The sequence below is a fragment of the Schistocerca gregaria genome, chromosome 10 (assembly GCF_023897955.1).
Source record: "Schistocerca gregaria isolate iqSchGreg1 chromosome 10, iqSchGreg1.2, whole genome shotgun sequence".
Lineage (NCBI taxonomy): Eukaryota > Metazoa > Arthropoda > Insecta > Orthoptera > Acrididae > Schistocerca > Schistocerca gregaria.
The window spans coordinates 128641587-128662671 of NC_064929.1; the positions used below are offsets into that span (position 1 = coordinate 128641587).

The 21085-nt window shown below is 40.9% G+C and overlaps 1 protein-coding gene across 3 annotated transcripts in view; it reads right to left on the reverse strand.

Annotated features, from left to right (window-relative positions):
- Window positions 1-21085, reverse strand: part of LOC126293606 (uncharacterized) — a 121976-nt gene that overhangs the window by 40913 nt on the left and 59978 nt on the right. For all 3 annotated transcript variants that reach the window (XM_049986889.1, XM_049986891.1, XM_049986890.1), the window contains exons 4-5: window positions 13898-14226; window positions 4170-4355 (exon numbers count right to left, since the gene is read on the reverse strand). In XM_049986889.1, coding sequence (XP_049842846.1) covers window positions 4170-4355; window positions 13898-14226 — 515 coding nt within the window. The remainder of the gene's footprint in view (window positions 1-4169; window positions 4356-13897; window positions 14227-21085) is intronic.

Below are 21085 nucleotides of genomic sequence, written 5' to 3' on the forward strand. Positions count from 1 at the left end.
GCAAAGCCTGTTCGTCTCTCAACAAGCCGTGGAGAATACCACCTCTGAACCTGGATACTTCCTGATGACAGCTATGAATAGGAGGTGAAAAAGCATCTTGTCAATGGAATCTTTTGGACCAAAGGAGAGACTTAGAGGCAAATCCAAGGTCAGGGCAAGCCATGGAGGCTGATGTGAGGTCTCCCTGAACAAAGACAACAGTGGAGGAAGCTGCAGTTCACAGTAGAGACACTGGAGGCAAGCAGCAATGCTGTAAACATGTTGGCGACTGACAGGTAATGGAGGGACGCCCGCCTCAATTCGTGGGCTGTTCACACAGCAAGTTTGGAAGGATCCTCTCTCAAGTTGGACCTCACAGTGATGAATGGGGTCCAGTATCCGCAGTGCTGAGTGATGCTGAAGCACATGCTAGACTTCATAGTCAAGAGGAGATTAAGTGAGGGCTTTGTAGAGTCGCAAAATGGAAGAGCAATCTGCACCCCAGCTAGTGTTTTTGAGGATGTGAAGGGCTCTGAGACATTGTAAGCACTTCCGCTGAAGTTGACGAAGAAGGGGAAGCCACGACAGCTGGGAATCTAAGACAAGTCTCAGAATGCAGCGCATCTGTACTGCAAGAAGTAATTTATCATCTAGGTAAAGCTTTTTGTGGTGGGCAGTACAACGGTAACAGAAGTGCATGACACGAGTCTCAGTGGCTGAAAATTGAAAGCCACTGGTAAAAGACCAGGACTGAGCATTCCCTATGGAACCCTGGATGTGACGCTCAGCAACAACGATACTAGAGGAGCAATAATAAAAGCTAAATTGTCACCATATAAGGAGGGCGATACCAAAGATACCACAGCCGACGCTAGGCCATTGATGGCCACCAGGACGCAGGGGAGGCTCAGTGCAGAGCTCTACAAAATCTCGTTCTCTTCGATAAAGGAGGGTAGAGTGTGAAGTGTCCACATAAACCTGGAACGTATGGTGCAACAGGATGCTCTTGGCAAAAATTGAGAGTGGACCGTAGAGACTCATGTCACATGTAAGGATGTGGTGGCACCATGTCGTATCATAAGCTGTCTGTAGATAGAAAAAGACAGCAATGAGTTGCTAACGATGTATGAAGGCTGTCCGGATGGTGGACTCCTTGTGAACCAAATTATCAGCAATAGAGTGGCCTTTGCAAAAACCATCCTGAGATGCAGCCAAAAGGTCCCAAGACAAGAAGCCAACACAGCCACTTGCGCACCATGTGCTCAAGCAACTTACAGAAAACAGCCATACTGCTGATTCAGTGATAACTGTCCATCTCTAGAGGGTTCCTACACAGTTTCAGTACCAGAACTAACTCACTTCCTTACCCGAGATGGGAACTCACCCTCATTCCAGATCTGATTAAAGAGGGCAAGGATGTGACGCTTGACAATACGCTGAGAGATGTTTCGGCATTTATTCGTGGATGCAGTCTGCACCTTGGGCTGTATCAGGGCAATGGGCTAGGACACTAGAAAGAGTCCATTCATTAAATGGAACATTATATGGCCCCAGGTTGCAGGCAGTAAAAGATAAGCTCATTCCCTCCACCCACTGTTTTATGAACTGAAAGGCAGGGTGGTATTTCTCAGATGCAGATACGTGAGCATAATGCTCAGCAAAATGTTCGGCGTCAGCATCTGGATCAGTGTAAATGGCACTATCTAAAGTAATACTTGGTACTCATGCAGGGGACTGGAAGCCATAGAGTCGTCTGACCTTTGCTCATACCTGTGATGAGAGGTATTTGATCCAATGGTGAAAATGTACCATTCCAAGGATTCTTGCTGCTTTTGGCATTTTACAAGATAGCAGACACAGGCATGGAGGCATTTAAAGGCAATGAGGTGCTGCATTGAAGGGTGCCACTTATGGCAACAGAGACCATGCCTACGATCTCTAATGGCCTCAGCAATCTCTGGAGTCCATTACGGTACTTCCTTCTGACAGGGGGTATCCAGAGGAAGAGGACATGGTGCAGTTGGCTGCCAGAGGAATGGCTGCCGTTGTATGCCGGACAACCACATCGATACGACAACCTGCACCACACATCTAATGAGCAGCCCTTAATGGCTCACCACCACAGTTTTCTTCATCTTAAATATCTTTGTGACTAATGCCCTTTTGGCATATTTATTATTTTATAAATGGCATATAAGTACTGGCAATCTTTCACAATGATTCTGTACTTATACTCTATCGTACGCTTCTAGTCATAATTCTGTAACCATATTATAGAATACAGACCATTCTTTGATTTAAATTCTAAGGAAGACACTCCTAGCAGTGCCGAAACCAGGTTAATTTGTTAAAAATAGTGACCGAGGGCTGATTTTCTTTCAATTGAAACTCATTGTTGGTTTGTTTATGTCCTTCAGGAAGAGCAGTGAATTGTAAGCATACCACTTGGATATATACACCTCTTTGCTGCCCAACCCCGACACCTTTGAAGATGAAGATTTATTGCATTTTGGAGTAACTGTGACCTGAGGTTATGAAGTTTGCTGTCCATATCTCTATCAGACAGGCCAAATAAAGACACTAGCTGGTGAATTCCATCACATCTGGCGCTGTGGTTTTTATAATTTGGAGATGCCGGATCCAACAACGAGTGCCTTTTGCAAAACTCTTCAGTAGTAGATAGTGTCGGACGTTCCATGCGGCTTTATGCGGATGATGCTGTAGTATACAGAAAAGTTGCAGCATTAGAAAATTGTAGCGAAATACAGGGAGATCTGCAGTGGATAGGCACTTGGTGCAGGGATTGGCAACTGACCCTTAACATAGACAAATGTGATGTATTGCAAATACATAGCAAGAAGTATCCTTTATTGTATGATTATATGATAGCAGAACAAACACTGGTAGCACTTTCTTCTGTAAAATATCTGGGAGTACGCGTGCGGAACGATCTGAAGTGGAATGATCATATAAAATTAATTGTTGGTAAGGCGGGTACCAGGTTGAGATTCATTGGGAGTGTCCTTAGAAAATATAGTGCACCAACAAACGAGGTGGCTTACAAAACACTCGTTCGACCTATACTTGAGTATTGCTCATCATTGTGGGATCCGTACCAGGTCGGGTTGACGGAGGAGATGGAGAAGATCCAAAGAAGAGCAGCGCGTTTCGTCACAGGGTTATTTGGTAAGCATTACGGAGATGTTTAGCAAACTCGAGTGGCAGACTCTGTAAGAGAGGTGCTCTGCATCGCAGTGTAGCTTGCTGTCCAGGTTTCGAGAGGGTGCGTTTCTGGATGAGGTATTGAATATATTGCTTCCCCCTATTTATACCTCCCGAGTACATCATGAATGTAAAATTAGAGAGATTCAAGCATGCACAGAGGCTTTCTGGCAGTCGTTCTTCCATGAGCCATACGCGACTGGAACAGAAAAGGGAGGTAATGACAATGGCATGTAAAGTGCCCTCCGCCAAACACCGTTGGATGGCTTGCATAGTATAAATGTAGATGTTTTATTGCATTATTTTTGTCCAGTCCCTCTTTGCAAACAAATGGAAAACGAGGTATTACCGATTGTTACGGAGCTTACACAGCTATAATCTGCTGGCACGTGTACTGAAGATGCAAAAGACGTGCAGTCTCTAAATAGAACTTCACACGTGTCAGAATGAAAACTTATACTGTTTTGTTATTCACATTCTGTTATGCAACTGTTTTCGATACTGAAAAGCTTTGGAAGGAGATAATCTGTAAACATGGAAGTAACAATATGAGTGATTTCCCATGTGTAACTGAATAAATCCTGAAAATGATCAACTGCTAGTTTTCTCATTTGCTTTAAAAACAACCTGAGAAGCTCGAGTATCACACTGAAGGCGATGAAGGCAATGACTGCCACAAATGGATTAGAAAAGATGAATATTTTATTTTCTCCATTAAAATGGTACTCTTCACCATATCCATAAAAGCATGAATCTCAGTTGTTATGAACAATGATTTAAACTTACCTGATTTAAACAGCTGGTAAAAGGTCCACTGAACTCCAGCCACACAAACTCAATTCCATCCCTGTAGAGCACCTATATAGTCCTTTCCCCTTTTTTTCTCTCCTCTCTTCATTTAATAAAATGTATCCGGTACAGGCCACTGTATACATTTATAAGAAACATGTGTTCACCACAGAACTTACGTAAAAGCCAGAGCAGCTGTACCACGTGGCGGCTTGCGATTGAGTGACATCTTAAGTTCCCACAGATTCTTCAGGCTTCCCAGAGCAGTGAACGCCTCACTCGCTACGCGCCGGGCTAAGTTGTAGTCGTAAAGTTCCAGACGTGCCAGTTTGTCGGCACAGACTGTCAGCAACGGTGTGACACAACTGTGTAACAACAGAAATGGAGTACTTTATACTTTATGTATAATTGATGATTCTTATCCTGTATTTGAAACCATATGTTTAACTGCCACCTTTGCGTCATTTGCTACTGAAATATGATATCATTACTTTTTATGAAAATGAATGTGATGGTAATGAATGTGATGGTAATAGTAGACTCATCAGGGATGACTTTCAGTAATATACACTGATGGGGGGGGGGGGGGGGGGGGGAAACCACAACACCAAAATATAATTAATGTAGACTAATGAAATTCCAGGAATTCATTTGTCTATGTAACATATGTAAGTGACTAACACTGCAAGATCACAGGTTACAGTAAGCACAAGATAAGCCATTGTAAATGTTAATTGGCGGTTGAAATATGCTCACTATTTTTATATACTTGAATTTAGCATATTTTGTGACAGTACTCACTTTTCCGTGGATGTTTACAAGATTTGACTTTTTTGTGTTGGCTTCAGTCGTCTAGTGAAAGTATGACTCCATAATGCTGTTTCATCAGCTGCGGAAATGTTCTGGTTCAATGCATTTGGCTCATTTTTGGTGCTTCGAATACCATTTTTCCGAATGTGCTTCCCTCTTGATGTTCATATAAAAAGGTAGTAGAATAACTCATTTTTGCTGGTCACTTCCAAATTATTATAACGGGGACCTGTCCATTGTTCCACCGTCACACACCGAGTGTTCACTGCCGACTGACTACGGTAAAAGACGACCCCAGCATTAAGGAAATTTCACACAACACACAAGCTTCCACTTGTAACCAGTCTCTTTGATATTATTCGTCACATCTACTAATATTAATCAATATGCTGTCGCTGTCGCAAAATAAAATTCACAAAAAATATTCTGACAGAAATATAAGAAAACATTTACAACGTCCCTCATTAGATTTAGTATCGACAAATCCAGTAGAAAATAACACATCTCCCAGATCCATTACACAGTACATTAATAAGCGGTATAACCACTAGAATGTTGAATGCAAGCATGGAAACCTGCATGCAATTTGTTGTACAGGTGCCAGATGTGAGTTTGTGGGATGGAGTTCCATGTTTATGCCACCCAGTCAGTCAATACAAGGACAGTTAATTCTGTTTGTGGACGATGTCGGAGTTGTCGTGTGTCGGTGCGTCGTGTATCCTCGACTTGAGGCAGATCTGGTGATAGAGCAGGCCAACACGGCATGTTAACACTGTAGAGCGTGTTAGAACAGTGGTACGTGGGTGAGCCTTAGTTTCCTTTGTCTTTCTGAAGTAGGCACATATGGTATCTAATCATTCTGCTGTGCCATCTGTTGACTACTCATGCAACTCTGTACTTCACAAAAGAGTTTTTGAAATATTTCTCAGTCTTTAAATAAATGATTATTAATGCACATAGGCACAACTGACATGAGAATATATTCCTAAAATGAAAATCCTTGTGAACAACACATACAGATCATACAATGTTATTCTTCACACCCACAGTTTATTGCAGATAAAACTTCCAGGCTGAGAGGCCACAATCAGTACATAGCAATGTTCTCAGACATTTATTTTCTGACTGTGGGAGACATCTTTGCAGGTACAATGGCACCTAGTATGCTGCCTCTCAACCAAGAAGTTGTAGCCGAACAAACCTATAGGGTTATTCAAAATGAAGAATATTTCTAAGATTTCTTCCTCACTAACTACGAAGCGTAGAAGCACAATTTCAATGCTCCTGAACATAGAAAGTCTCAGACATCAGATTCAAACAATTATGCCTCAATGTAGGCACCATATATTACATATAAAGTGTGGCTCATTTATGGCCTCACACAAAGGCAAAAGTCCCGAGTTCGAGTCTCGATGGCACACAGTTTTAATCTGCCAGGAAGTTTCATATCAGCGCACACTCCGCTGCAGAGTGAAAATATCATTCTGGAAACATCCCCCAGGCTGTGCTAAGCCATGTCTCCACAATACCCTTTCTTTCAGGAGTGGTAGTTCTGCAAGGTTCGCAGGAGAGCTTCCATAAAGTTTGGAAGGTAAGAGACGAGATACTGGTAGAAATAAAGCTGTGAGTACAGGGCGTAAGTCGTGCTTGGGTAGATCAGATGGTAGAGCACTTGCTCGCAAAAGGAAAAGGTCCCGAGTTCGAGTCTCAGTACGGCACACAGTTTTAATCTGAAAGGAAGTTTCAGTATCTACCGAATTCGAAGCTTCAACAATTTGGTATTGTAGATCCTTATGCACAGCACACGCATATCACAGAGGGGTATGGCCTGGTGACCTGGAAGGCCACCAATAGTTAAAGTCATTTCTTGCTCCCCTCCTTCAATATGACATCCGGGAAATATGTTATTCAGTAAAGTTGAATGTAGGCACTGCATCATTTTTAAGAGGATGAAGTGACACAAATCACGTTGAAGTTTAGGTAAGAGCCAGTTTTATAGCATACACAGACACGATATTCCTGCAACAACGCTATAAATAAGAGCAGAATGTTCTGTGAACTCTCTTTACATAAATGGTACTTTTGGTGAGTGTCTCTCTGGTGTGGAATAATTGCCATAGGATCTGTCTCCGTAACCTCTCAACCAGATGTCATACAGATTAAGATCAGGTGACACAGATGGTCAAGCTACAGGGATATGACAGTTGATAATTCTAGCATTTCCGAAATGCCTCTGCGGCAGCTGCTTCACTGGCTGCGCAAGGTGCAGAGGAGGGTCATCTTGCATAAAAATGATCCTAGCAACATTTCCACAATGTTGAAGGGTTGGAATGACACTGGTGCACAAAAGACTCTCTTAATGTTCACCAGTGATGGTACGGGACCTGCTGGACTGACTTCCACAAAAAAATATGGCCCTACAATAAACAATGCCATCAACTCACACCACAAAGTCACCTTTGCAGAATGAAATAGTACCAGCTGATGCACGAGCAGATTTTCCATTGCCCACATTCTGCAGTTCTGTGTATTGCCGTGTCCTTTAAGATGGAAATGGGCTTCTGGACGTTTGTCTTGCTGGCATGTTAGCAATTCTGAACACGAGTTTTTAGTATGGATAACAATACTGGACGTTTTATGGGATTTTATGCACCGTGGTTGCAGGCATGTCCAACTTTCGGGGAATTCCCCATGCACTGAGTGTTAACACACCATTGCTCAATGTCTCCTGCATCACTGTGGACACGTCTTTGACAGATGTCAGATCAATGCTTTCCTCCCTCTGGAACACTGCACTCCAAAGGACCGGTCTTTTCAAATTTTGTAATCATTTTCTCCAGAGCCTTAGCAGACATCAGACCAAAGTCTTTTTTCCATAACCTTCAGTGCCTGGAACATCTGCTGGGCTTCTGGTGCACAATCACAATTCTTGTAAAAGAGCTCTACCATCCTTCATGGAAAGAGTAATGTTGGGACCCTCTGATGCAAACTTAGTAACGGCCATATGCTGGACATCTGTCAGTGTGCACAATCTATTGGTCAAAAACTGATTTTCGTTTTGTTTTGTTCCACGACATTTCCCCTGTGTCAATAATACGCTGTTCAAATCTGATGTTGTTCTTAACAGTACTTCTCTTTCTACAGCATTTTTGAAACTGCAACTTTAATCATTGACACTCTGTACATAAAATTAATATATTCCCTTTAGTTACTATTGCTTTCATTAATGAGTATACTTAAAACATTCATTTACATAACTGGATGAAGTTTTGATAATTGCTTCAGGTGACAATCAAAGCAACTTTAAAGCATTAATACTGCTCACACCATGCACATTTCATGAAAGCATTTTTTTGACCCAGAACATTTTTCCAAAATATGCTTCAATGGAAAGAAAACTTCTTCAAGTTTTTAATTAAAGTTTTTTCCTGTTATTTTTTGTGCATATAAAATCACTGGGTTGAAAACAGTAGCGCTGAACTGACGATGCACGATCAAATGAATTTTCTTCTCTAATAATTCTCACTGTTGTAGCAATTCAGGAGCACTTTGTAGTCTTTTAGTTGGATTTTTGACTTGACAATAGAAGCATGCATCATGGGGTTGTGCAAATAGAGTGGAATGGTCTTCAGAGTACACATTACTTTGCCTTCCTCACTCCTGAATGCCTGATCACAAAATGAGAAATCTGCTCGGTCGCCCTACAAATCCACCAACAGAAGGAATTTATTCTTTGTGTATGGTTTTAATATTTTCAAAAATTTTGCACAAAGTTCTTTTGTTAGTTTTCCTGACTTGGAGAAACTAAGGATAACATTCTTATATTATTATTATTATTATTATTATTTCTTGATGGTAACAGCTACTTGAGGACCCAATTTACTGGTAGGCTCTTGCAAACATAAGAATATAAAAATAAAAGGGGGGTACCCATTTCACTGAAGGCTTAAGCTGTACCATACTTTGTAAGGGAGTGCCTTCAGAGAGATTGAGTTTCTTCACCACGACTGTCTTTACACACTTTCAATCTGATGCCCTGTTATACTTTGGTTCACACTAGCATCCAGTCTAGGGAATGTTAACTATATAATCAAGTTTTAAATTTGGCATTATACATCTCTGCACACAAAACTTCTCTGCTGCTTCCACCATTTCTGCCAACACGATTTCTACTGACAAATTTGGTGATTTTTTCATGGTATTATTGAGCATTTACAACTGAAGATTTTGATCCAGGTGTCACTAGCAATTACTGAACTTTCTCTGACAAATATGTGAATGCAACTGTCATTACCCACTGTGTGTGTCCTCACTGTCACTTCTTTGTAATAGCCTTGTGCATCCTGAAATATTCCCTGTGCATCAAAGCTGATGAATGAAATTGTCGTTTCTAGTGCCACGTTGTTCTGTGCCATTCCTCCAAATTTGAAGTAATACTTTTTTTCATAATTGGGAATTGTGATTTTAAAGTCGCAAACTTTCATTTTAGATGAGCATCAGGAAAATCTATGACTTTCTCCTTATCAGCCAAAGACACCAAAGTACAAAAGGAACATTGATTAAGATTGCAATTGTTACAGTCATGTCTGTACTTCAATAAGAAATCTGTTACAAAGTAGGAGAGAGAGAGAGAGAGATTTCTTGGCGGACACCCTGGCAGCTATCTCATTTCTCCCAATGAGAGACCTTCTTGTTGATAACACCACTCTAGAATGTTTGACTTTGTTGAGAGAACCACAGCCTCACCTCTGCTTGTACCACTTCAACATCATCAAAGTGAAGTCCTTGGAGGCGTTCTTTAAGTTTTGGAAACAGATGAAAATCAGATGGCGTCAAGTCGGGACTGTACAGAGTATAATTGTTGACAGTGAACGGAAGGTGTCTGATTGTTGCAGATGCTGAAGCACTTTTGTGTTGTCTGGCATTACTGCACCAAAGGAGAGGGTACCCCTCGTGTCGACAAACTCTTCAAACTCGTGCTTTCAGTTTTCTGAGGATCTTGCATTACCCTGCCTTCCTACATGAATGCCAAATGCACCACATCTTGAACATCCCCAGAACAATGTGAACATGACACTGCCTGCCAATAGCACGGTCTTTAACATTTCCTTTGTTACGAGCACCGACAATCCAATTTTGCACAGCGCAGATGTTGATATAACCACCACTGCTCACAGCTTTGCATTACTTTTCGGCATGGACTTATACTATGAAATTATCATCCATAATTACAATCACCTGCTCTGCAACTGAATGACCCACAGATATTGATGCAGGATGATTATTAGTGATCATGCCTTTTTCTTTATAAATCAAAAAACTCAATGAAGAGCACTGCCAGTTTCTTTCCTTTTAATATTCATCAAAAGTTGTAGTTTGAATGTTTCCACCAATCACTTCACTGGTAAAAAATTCTTTATTGAGTGTCCATTTTCCATTAAAACAGTTTTTTTTATGGAAAGTCGTCTTAGGCACATGGTGAGACACTGTTCATAACTGTAGACAGTAACAAAATGATGGAAAATAGTTGAAATCACATTCTGTCAGTAACATATCTTTTAAACAGTTCCAGTTTCAATAGATTAATTAATTAATCAATCATAAGTAAATGAACTATAATTCTACATATATAAATTAATTACAAAATTTAAATATATTTAAACAGTTAACAGATTAACATTACATGGAATTAAAAACAGAAAGGATGCAGTGAGAATTGAACCCGAACCTGTGAATTACCAGTTGGTGTTTTCGACCACTGCTCCACATTTCTGACTTTACCATTTTTGCTCAAAAATCGCTCACATTCTACTCCAAAAATCTTTTGAAACTATTTGCTATGGCCCATTCAGGTGAGATATTCTACGAACTCTGCTTCTATTCACACAGTTTGAGCCAAATCGGTGAGATCCATCCCACGCCCTCCCCTTATAACTGGTATTTAACTCTCTTGAGTTTGGGCAAATAATCCGAACTGATCATTTAGCGCTATGGTTTGGATTTTACGTCTTTCTGACAATCTGTGAACTTGTAAAGACAGTCTGGATATGAATTACACTAGTTCAACTGTATGCATTGTGGCTTTATTAAAAGTTTCAATTTTAGTGAAACTGACATGGTTACATAGCCACCTTTGAAGAAACTGTCAATTCAGTGTGTGCATTACTGCACTCTGTGACTGCCGTCACAACGCCAGGTATTCTGGGCACACGTTTATTGCACAGAACTGAACTGGATACAGTTAAAAATGATGGTTCTTCAAACAATGGTATGATTAGTTAAGAGAGGAAGTAACACTGTACTAAACGTGACAGAAGATGTTTAAAGGGATACATACACTATGTGATCAAAAGTAGCCGGACACACCCAAAAACATATGTTTTTTATATTAGATACATTGTACTGCCACCTACTGCCAGGTACTCCATATCAGCAACCTCAGTAGTCATTACCAACATGAGAAAGCAGAATGGACCGTTCCTCATAACTCAGTGACTTTGAACGTGGTCGGGTGATTGGGTGTCAGTGTCACTTGTGTCATACATCTGTATGTGATATTTCCACACACCTAAACATTCCTAGGTCCACTGTTTCTGATATGATAGTGAAATGGAAATGTGAAGGGACATGTACAGTGTACAGGCCGACCCCGTCTGTGGAATGACAGAGACCGCTGACGGTTGAAAAGGGTCGTAATGTGCAATAGGCAAACATCTATCCAGACCATCACACAGGAATTCCAAACTGCATCAGAATCCACTGTAAGCACTATGACAGTGAGGCAGGAGGTGAGAAAACTTGGATTTCATGGTCAAGCGGCTGCTCATAAGCCACACATCGTGCCAGTAAATGCCAAACGATACCTTGCTCAGTGTAAAGAGTGTGAACATTGTATGATTGAACAGTGGAAAAATGTTGTGTGCAGTGACAAATCACAGTATACAATGTGGCAATCTAATGGCAGTGTGTGGGTATGTCAAATACCCGGTGAATGTCATCTGCCAGTGTGTGTAGTGCCAGCAGTAAAATTTGGAGATGGTGGTGTTATGGTGCGATTGTGTTTTTCACAGATGGATGCTTGCACCCCTTGTTTTGCATGGCTCTATGACAGCACAGGCCTACATTGATGTTTTAAGCACCTTCTTGCTTCCCGCTGTTGAAGAGCAAATTGGGGATGGGGACTGCATCTTTCAACATGATCACCTGTTTGTAATGCACGGCCTGAGGTGGGGTGCTTACATGACAATAACATCCCTGTAATGGGCTGGCCTGCACAGAGTCCTGAGCTGAATCCTACAGAACAGCTTTGTGATGTTTTGGAATGCCGACTTTGTGCCAGGCCTCACTGACCAACATTGATACCTATCCTCAGTGAAGAATGGGCTGCCATTCCCCAAGAAATCTTCCAGCACCTGACTAAATGTATGCCTGTGAGTGTGGAAGTTGTCATCAAGGCTGAGGGTGGGCCAACACCATACTGAATTCCAGCATTACTGATGGAGGGTAGCACAAACTTTTAAGTCATTTTCAGCCAGGTGTCCAGATACTTTTGATCACATAGTGTGTATGTGTACAGAACAGTAGCTATCTTAAAACTACTGGAGCAGTATCTCATGCAGCCCTATGCATACCAGGTGTACCTGTATGAAATGACCGTTTTTTTGTGAAAATGAAACACTAATTTTGAATTGAAAAGTAAAAACATTTTATTCAAAGTACTGACCATTGCTTTCTAGACATTTTTACCACCTTTCTGGCAATTTGTGGACACCAGAACAATAGAAATGTTGAAGCAAACCAATCAGACACCCAATTTTCGACTTCTTTGTAGGAATCGAAGTGTTCATCAGCCAATGCATGTCCCGTTGATGAGAACAAATGGTAGTCGGAAGGGGCCAAGTCTGGTGAATATGGCAGGTGGGGTAGCAGCTCCCAGCCAAGTGTTTTGATTGTATTCTGAACCAGTTTTGCTTTGTGTGCACATTCATTGTCATGTAAAAAAATTACTTTGCCATGTCTTCTGGCCCATTCTGGTCTTTTTTCGATCAATGCAAAGGTCAAATTGATCATTTGTTGTCTGTAGCGATTAGTATTCACAGTTTCACCGAGTTTTAGAAGCTCATGATACACCACACCTTTCTGATCCCACCAAACACAGAGCATTGTCTTCTTGCCGAATCGATCTGGTTTTGCAGTCAATGTTGATGGTTGTTCCAGGTTAACCCACAATTTTTCCCATTTAGGATTCTTAAAATAAATCCATTTTTCATTGCCAGTAACAATTCAATGCACAACTGATTTTCTTTCATGTCTTTGGCAAAATTTGACAAATGATTTTTCAGTTTTCCGTCTGTCTTTCATTCAATTCATGTGGCACCCATTTTCCACACTTTTGGATCTTTCCCTAGCTTTCAAACGGTCAGAAATTGTTTGTTGTGCAACATTTAGCATTGCTGTCATTTGGTTCTAACTCAAAGTATCATCTTCATCCAATATTGCTTGCAATTTGGTGTCTTCGAACTTTTTTGGTGGTCTTCCACATTCTTCATTTCTTACATCAAAATCATTATTTCTGAACCGTTGAAACCATCTCTTCCATGTCACTTCTGATAGAGCATGATCACCGTATGCCTAGACAAACATTTGATGTGACTCTGCAACACTTCTTTTAAAATGAAAAAAAAAAAAAAATAAATAAATATATAAAAACAAAAACAAAAAAAATTTAATGCTTTCCGCAAATCATCACTTTCTGGTACAAAAATTGACATTCTTAACACAATGAAAACATATGATGTTGTTTGTTCCATGACTTGATGCATACAAAATATCTTAGACAGATCTCATATAAAAATTAAAAAAAAGGCTCATTCACAACAAATGTTCACTATCGACACATTTGTACCTTAGTGCTCATTTCATACCAGTACACCTGGTACATAAGAATGAACTATGGTAAATGTCCACTTATGAAGACAAGAAACCCACAGAATACACTATGTAGTGTGAAAATATTGAATAGATGAGAAAGCACACTAATAACTAAACGCGACTTGAGAAGTTATACAATCAAATGAAGAACAGTAATAACACTCACCTCGTTCTATCCATTGCCCATTTTATGCGTATGTACTCGAGGGTGCTCCTCTTGGCATTCAGGAAGTTCCACAAGTCGGAAATATTGACATGCAGACACCCAAAGTCGACCCTTGCCAGTCGGGGACACGCATCATGTAAAGGTCGCAGCACACCAGGTGGCAGCACGAGAGTTCCGCAATTTCCTTCCCTGGAGCGTGCTAGCAGATCCAGCACACGGAGGTACTTTAGATGCGTTACTGCCTTTACACATTTCTCGGAGCTCAGCAGCGTATAAGATATCCTCAGTTTGAGTATTTGGGAACACTTCTCGAACAAGTTATCCAGCATCTGCAACCGAACAATTCCAATAGTACACAGACATCTCCAAACAAAGGACTGGGAAACCTCCAGGGACAATAAGCATTATTACCGGTTCTTTAAACAGAGCTTTCCGTTTCTTCTGAAGTGCGTAGACAATATTCGGCAACAGAAGTCGCACAGCATCTGGGTATATGGTCTCAACATCAATCGGTGTTAGTAGAGAACAAAAGAAATGCACCCACACCATCCACACGTGTCAGAGTGACTTCTAGTCAGCTAAGAAACAGCCTGGCATTCGCCTGGAATGGGTTTCTGTCACATCTGGAAATTCCCAAGGCAGTTTGCAGCTCCTTCCACCAACTCGGTCCTTTTTCCAACGACGTAAATGCTTTGTCTGACTGACCTGTATTTCAGGATAAACTTACTCTACCTTTTTTTCCCTTACTGCTACCTTACAGTGTGCCCTCCTACTAACCAATCACAGGAAAATGAGAACGAATTTTTCTACTGGGAAAATAGTCAATAATAGTGTAAGATAGAAACATGTCTGTGAAGTTTCGGCATTTAAGAAAGTTTTCCAGACTTATAACAATAACTGGAAGACATGCTCAGCATGCATAAGATTCATTTTGGATTACTGACAGTTTATTTAAAGTTTTTTATGAAGGTGTTTTAAGTTTCAGTATCAAATCAAGAAACTTCCCACTCCAATTCTTTAAAGAAGCAAACTGCTACGTATGAAACAGCTTTAAACATCTGATCACATTGCAACAATATTATCAAACAGATTGTTTCTCAGCATATAGAGTAGACATTCAGTTAGTACATTATGACCAGGCGACACTGGCCGATACATACTTTTCAATGTAAATAATCTTTACCGACAACCATACACTATGAAATTTTATTTTATTCTGAAATCAACCAGTTTCGGCAATTCATTTTGCCATCTTAAGGTCCCATAAACTTTTTTTTAAATTGACGAACTTATCGTATAGCGCCATAAAACTGGATATCGTGAATTCCAATTGTCGTGCACATGCTCCATACGAAGACACGACAGTGACTCGGCAACAGCTGTCACATCATTGTATGAAGCATCTGCATGACAATTGGAATTCACGATATCCAGTTTTATGGAGCTATACGATAAGCTCGTTTATTTGAAAAAAGCAGATGGGGCCTCAGGATGACAAAATGAATTGACGAAACTGGTTGCTTTCAGAATAAAATAAAATATTTTAAATTGTACAGCTGTTAGTAAAGTTTATTGACACTGACAAGTTTTCATCGAAAGCTCTTCCCCAGGAGTAAAACACACACACACACACACACACACACACACACACACACACACAACACGACCACTGTGTCTCGTGGTTGTGGCTGGACTAGAGACTGCAACTGTACCTGATGAAAGAAAAAGTCTGTTGTGAGTGGTGGACATGAAGAGGCAGCATAAGGAAGAGAGGGGGAGAGATAACAGGACATGGGTGGGGGAAGCTGCAGAGCTGCTTGTGGGAGAGACCAGGGATGTGGTAAAGGAGAGCATAAGGGGAGGAGAAAAGAAGAAAAGGAGAAAGATACCTGTGGGTGCACTAATGGGACAGAAGGTTGCTGCCGCTGATTATGATCATGATCATGGTGATGATCATGATGATGATCTACATCTACATTTATACTCCGCAAGCCACCCAACGGTGTGTGGGGGAGATGATGATGATCATGATGATGATGATGATGATCATGATAATGATGATCATTATTATGATGATGATGATCATTATGATGATGATGATGATCATTATGATGATGATGATGATCATGATGACGATATGTCGTTTGTGGGGCACTCAAATCCATGGTTATCAGCACCCATACAAATTCCCAACCTTTGCTCAGTCCAATCGCGCCAATTTTATGAATGATGATGAAATGATGAGGACAACACAAACATCCACTCATCTCGAGGCAGTGAAAAATCCCTGACCTCACCAGGAATCGAACCCGGGGATAGAAGGCTGTGTGGTGCCAGAGTGAGAGAGGGAATGGGATGGGGTGGTGAGGAACAGTGGAGGTTCAGGACAGGAGGTTACAGGAATGAAGGTTATGTTGCAGGGAGAGTTCCATGTGTGCAGTTCAGCAAAACCGGTGTTGGTAGGAAGGGTCCAGATGGCACAGGCTGCGAGGCACTCAATGAAGTGAAGAGAGGTGTGTCGAGCAGTACACTCGGCGACTGGGCAGGCCAGCCATTTCTCGGCCACAGTTCTGTCGTGGCATTTCGTGTGAACAGGCAGCCTGTCGGCTGTCGTGCCCATGTAGGATGCAAAGTGGTTGCAGCTTAGTTTGTACATCAAATGGCTGTGTTCACAGGTAGCCCTGCCTTTGATGTGATAAGTGATGCTCGTGAGCAGGTGATGGTGGGAGGATGTACAGGACAGGTCTCTCATCTCAGTCTGCTGCTACACTATGAGTCACAGAGTAGAGATGGGCAAACTCTTTCATCCTTGGGAACTAGTTTACTGCTGATAATTCTTTTTTGGGAACCGTTCATTTTTACTCGTTTACCATTAATTTGTGCTTGGTATACGGTCCTTATGAAAAACTGAAAACTAGTAGTGTAGGTGACTGAAGGATGGAGGGCACCAAGACAGGGCACTTTATTCATTACAGAATTCTTACACACTTTTAGAAGCAATTTATGTGATTCTGCAGAACCTGTCGTTTAGCCAACTGTAGCCTCGTTTGGCTGATTGCAGGGAAATAATATAGGGTGGCGCATGGAAAACCTGCCCCGAGTACAGACTGCTCGCCTATTACGGACGATGTTTTGCCTGTTACGAGCAGATACAACAAACAGACAAACATGTAATAATTAGGCAGTTAAGAAATAACAATGTAATGCAAGCAACAACTGTGAAACAATCGATAACGATGTGTAGAGAGTTGGAGAAGAGAATATGAAAATCTCGGACGACAGGCATGGGCTATAGCTCATGTAGTCTTGTAAACCTGTTGGTGGCTGTTTCCCAACTCAATAGACCACAAGTGTCTTGTATAAAATTCTTCGTTTCGACTTTCACTACATAGCTATGCTACGTATACAATAATCGTTTACACCTTATATATACTTCACGTTGTCTCTGAGCTCGTAGGCCAAGTAGAGACTTTATGGAAGCATAAAATAAAATGTGGTTTTCTCATATTGCATCACATGCTTAGTAAAAATTAGGTTTTAATGTTGCATTATTCACGTTAATGCAGCAATAATAATAATAATAATAATAATAATAATAATAATAATAATAATAGTAATAATTAAGTTCACAGTAATAAAGTTTTTGGCTTAAAAGCTTCTTCTGAACAAATGTTTTTGAGATAATAAGTAAATATGGTTTTATTGCAATATATATGTCTTTTCAAATGGAGAGGCACCACTTTTCCTACTGAGCCAGAATGGCCCACAACAAACTTTTTTTTCCTCAAAGAAATCAAACTAGCATGTAATGCAAATTGGAAACAATCAAACTTAAAAATAATTAGAGCCTTCCCAAATGTAATGTTTTGTATATGAAAGATACACGAAAATCATTTTATATGAATTTTCTTACACTAAAAATTAAGCAAATTATTGAAAGTTAGCTGCTAAATCAAGTCGATGAAACCAAAAAATATATGAAATACAAAAGAAACTTGTCTTGTCATAAGTATGTCTCTTGCTGTTCATCGATATAATGAAGTAAGCTGATATGCCCTTTTGTTACCTGAAAAGACGTACCTATTAGATACAACGTAATTTTTATGTAACTATAAAATACTTTTCGATTACCGGTCATGGACGATGAATAGCCATAACCAAGTGCAAGATCCGTTTGGAACACATGTAAAATAGACGAGCGCATTGAACGAAACGAACAACTGGATACTGAACTAACTAGGAGCAGTCGGCAGAGGAACTGAGACAGGTGGTCATGCGAAGAATGACAAGTGTGGCCGAGGGAGACCCAGACTGAGATGAGCACGCGACCGAGGCTGGAACGAGAACTGCCGAAGTGACCGCCGCGACTGAAGTGAACTAGTGAACTATGAACCGATCGTTCCTCATTCCCGGGAACTATAAGTAGACCGTCGCGACCGAAGTGAACTATGAACCAATCATTCCTTGTTCCCGGGAACTATAAGTAGACTGCTGCGACTGAAGTGAACTATGAACCGATCGTTCCTTGGAATTCATTCCTCGGTCCTTTCATTCATCTTGGTGAACCGTTCCTTTGCACCTGTTTGTTTGCGAACTACCCATCTCTATCACAGAGCAACGTGTCAGGAGCAGGAGCATTTTAGTGAGAGATGAAAATGTCACATAGGTTCGTCGGACACCGGAATACCGGTACGGGAGGGGTGAGGGGGATAGTCGGTAGAATATTCCTCATTTCACAGCACGGTGAGAGCTAGTTTGAAACCTGTCATAGAATTCAATACAGCAGGCCTGGACAGTACTGACTCACACGAATCAGACACTTTGAATGATCTGTCACAACCTAGGCTGGAACTATCTGGATTTGCATTATAGGGTCGAGAACTGCAGAGTGCCCCTTTATTAGCAAGTTCAGCCATATTATATGGTAGGTGCGGAATGCAATAATGTCTCTGTCAACAAAACTTTCAAGTCCAGGAACATTTGGTACTCCAGAGCCTCCACGTACAATAGCTACGGTAATTATGACATCATGACCAAACGAATCATTAATATCTAAACTAAAATTAAGACGACAACAAAATATTCTAAGTCTGACTCAAGGTCACGCGTTATCGGACTTCTATATAAGTGAGCGAGCGCCGTGCAGCGGCTCATTCGCGCTGCTGCTGCTGCACAGGCAACTGCATTGAACGCTGCCAAAGATGCCGTACAGAAGATACCGTCGCCGTTCTAAACAGACAGTGTACAAAAATATCGAGAACATTGAATTTGCTACAACAGCTGGAGACAAGAAGAATCGTATACCAATTAAGTCTGTCACTGCTCAAGCCTTGCTTGACGGTCCTTCTGTTTTCTGTGGTTGTCGTCTTAATTTTAGTTTAAATATTAATGATTGGTTTGGTCATGGTAACGGATGGTTTACTGTAGCTATTGTACGTGGAGGCTCTGGAGTACCAAATGTTTCTGGACTCGAAAGTTTTGTTGACAGAGACATTATTGCATTCCGCACCTACCATATGGCCGAACTTGCTAATAAAGACTTTGGTAAATCTGCTTATATGTCGAGGTGCACACCACTCATCAGAGGCTGCTTCTCAAACGGTTCTAATCGCTCTAAGCACTGTGGGACAACATATGAGGTCATCAGTCCCCTAGACTTAGAACTACTTAAACCTAAATAACCTAAGGACATCACACACATCCACACCTGAGGCAGAATTCGAACCTGCGACCTTAGCAGTCGCACGGTTCTGGACTGAAGCGCCTAGAACCACTCGGCCTCCGCTGCTACTCGGGTAGCTGAACATGTGTTGAGTGCACACACGGGCTTCTTTTAGATTAGGCGACTCTCCACCCAATCCAGATAATGGTAGCTGTATGAAATCTGGAAGTATCAGTGTAAGAGCAAAAATAATACCTCTCACAGGTGAAAGTATCAAAATCCTTAACAGCTGAAGCATTTGCAATTAAGTGCCCAAGTTCAAAGCACTCCTAAAAAGCAGTGAAGTTCACATAACTGGAGGTGCAGAAGGCTGGTTGAACCCTGAAATTTACAGCAGTGAAATTTTTGGGGAAAATATAAGTGTACATCAAAAGTACAGGCAAATGGGAAAAGGAAAAAGTGCATTTGTCACAGCAGACAAGAAAATGAAATCCACTGAGAAAGAAATTGAAGTTGCATGTGAGATTGTTTATCAGGAGTGAGTATAAAACAATTGGATCCTTCTACTGCCCACCAGACTCATCTCCTGATACAACTACAAACTTCAGAGAAAATCTCAGTTCACTTGTACCTAAGTACTCATCAGTGGAGACTTTAATAATCCAACAATCAACAGGGAAAATTACAGTTTTGTTAATGGTGGACATGATAAGGCATCCTGTGAAACATTACTAAATGCCTTCTCTGAAAATTACCTAGAACAGATGGTTTGGAAACCTTACTCATTAAAATATATTGGGTCTAATGGCAACAGACAGACCTGAACTCTGAGGATGTCCACATTGAAACTGGTATCAGTACTCACGACACAGTAGTGGCAGGAATGATTACCCAAATAAAAAGGATAACTAAAATAGTCAGAATATATTCAGCAAACTAGATAAAAAATCAGATGTGGCGTATCTACGTGGGGAACTTTAAACCTTCAGCACAGGGCAAGAGCATGTAGAGGCACTATAGCGCAAATTTAAGAGAATAATTGGCCGTGCATTGGATAGATATGTACCCAGCAAAACAGTTCAATGGGAGGGACCCTCTATGGTATACAGTCAGTGTAAAGAAACTTCTAAAGAAACAGTTTACTGCATAATTGGTGTAAAACAAAGCATAGGGCTATAGATAGAGAGATGCAGAATGAAACTTGTTTGGCTGTCAAGAGAGCAACGTGTGATGCCTTCGACTACCGTAGCAGAATAGTGTCAACTGATCTTTCACAAAATCCAAAGAAATTATGGTTGTATGTAAAGGGTTTTTAGTGGCACCAAAGCTAGTGCCCAGTCCCTAGTGAATGAGATGGAACTGAATCTGAGGATAGCAAAGCAAAAGCTGAAATGCTTAACTCTGTTTTCAAATATTCATTTAAAAGGAAACCCAGGAGAGTTGCTCCAATTTAATTATCTTACCATTGAAGAGATGGGTGAAACCAGAATTAGTGTCCACAGCGTAAATGTTAAAAGTGAACCAAG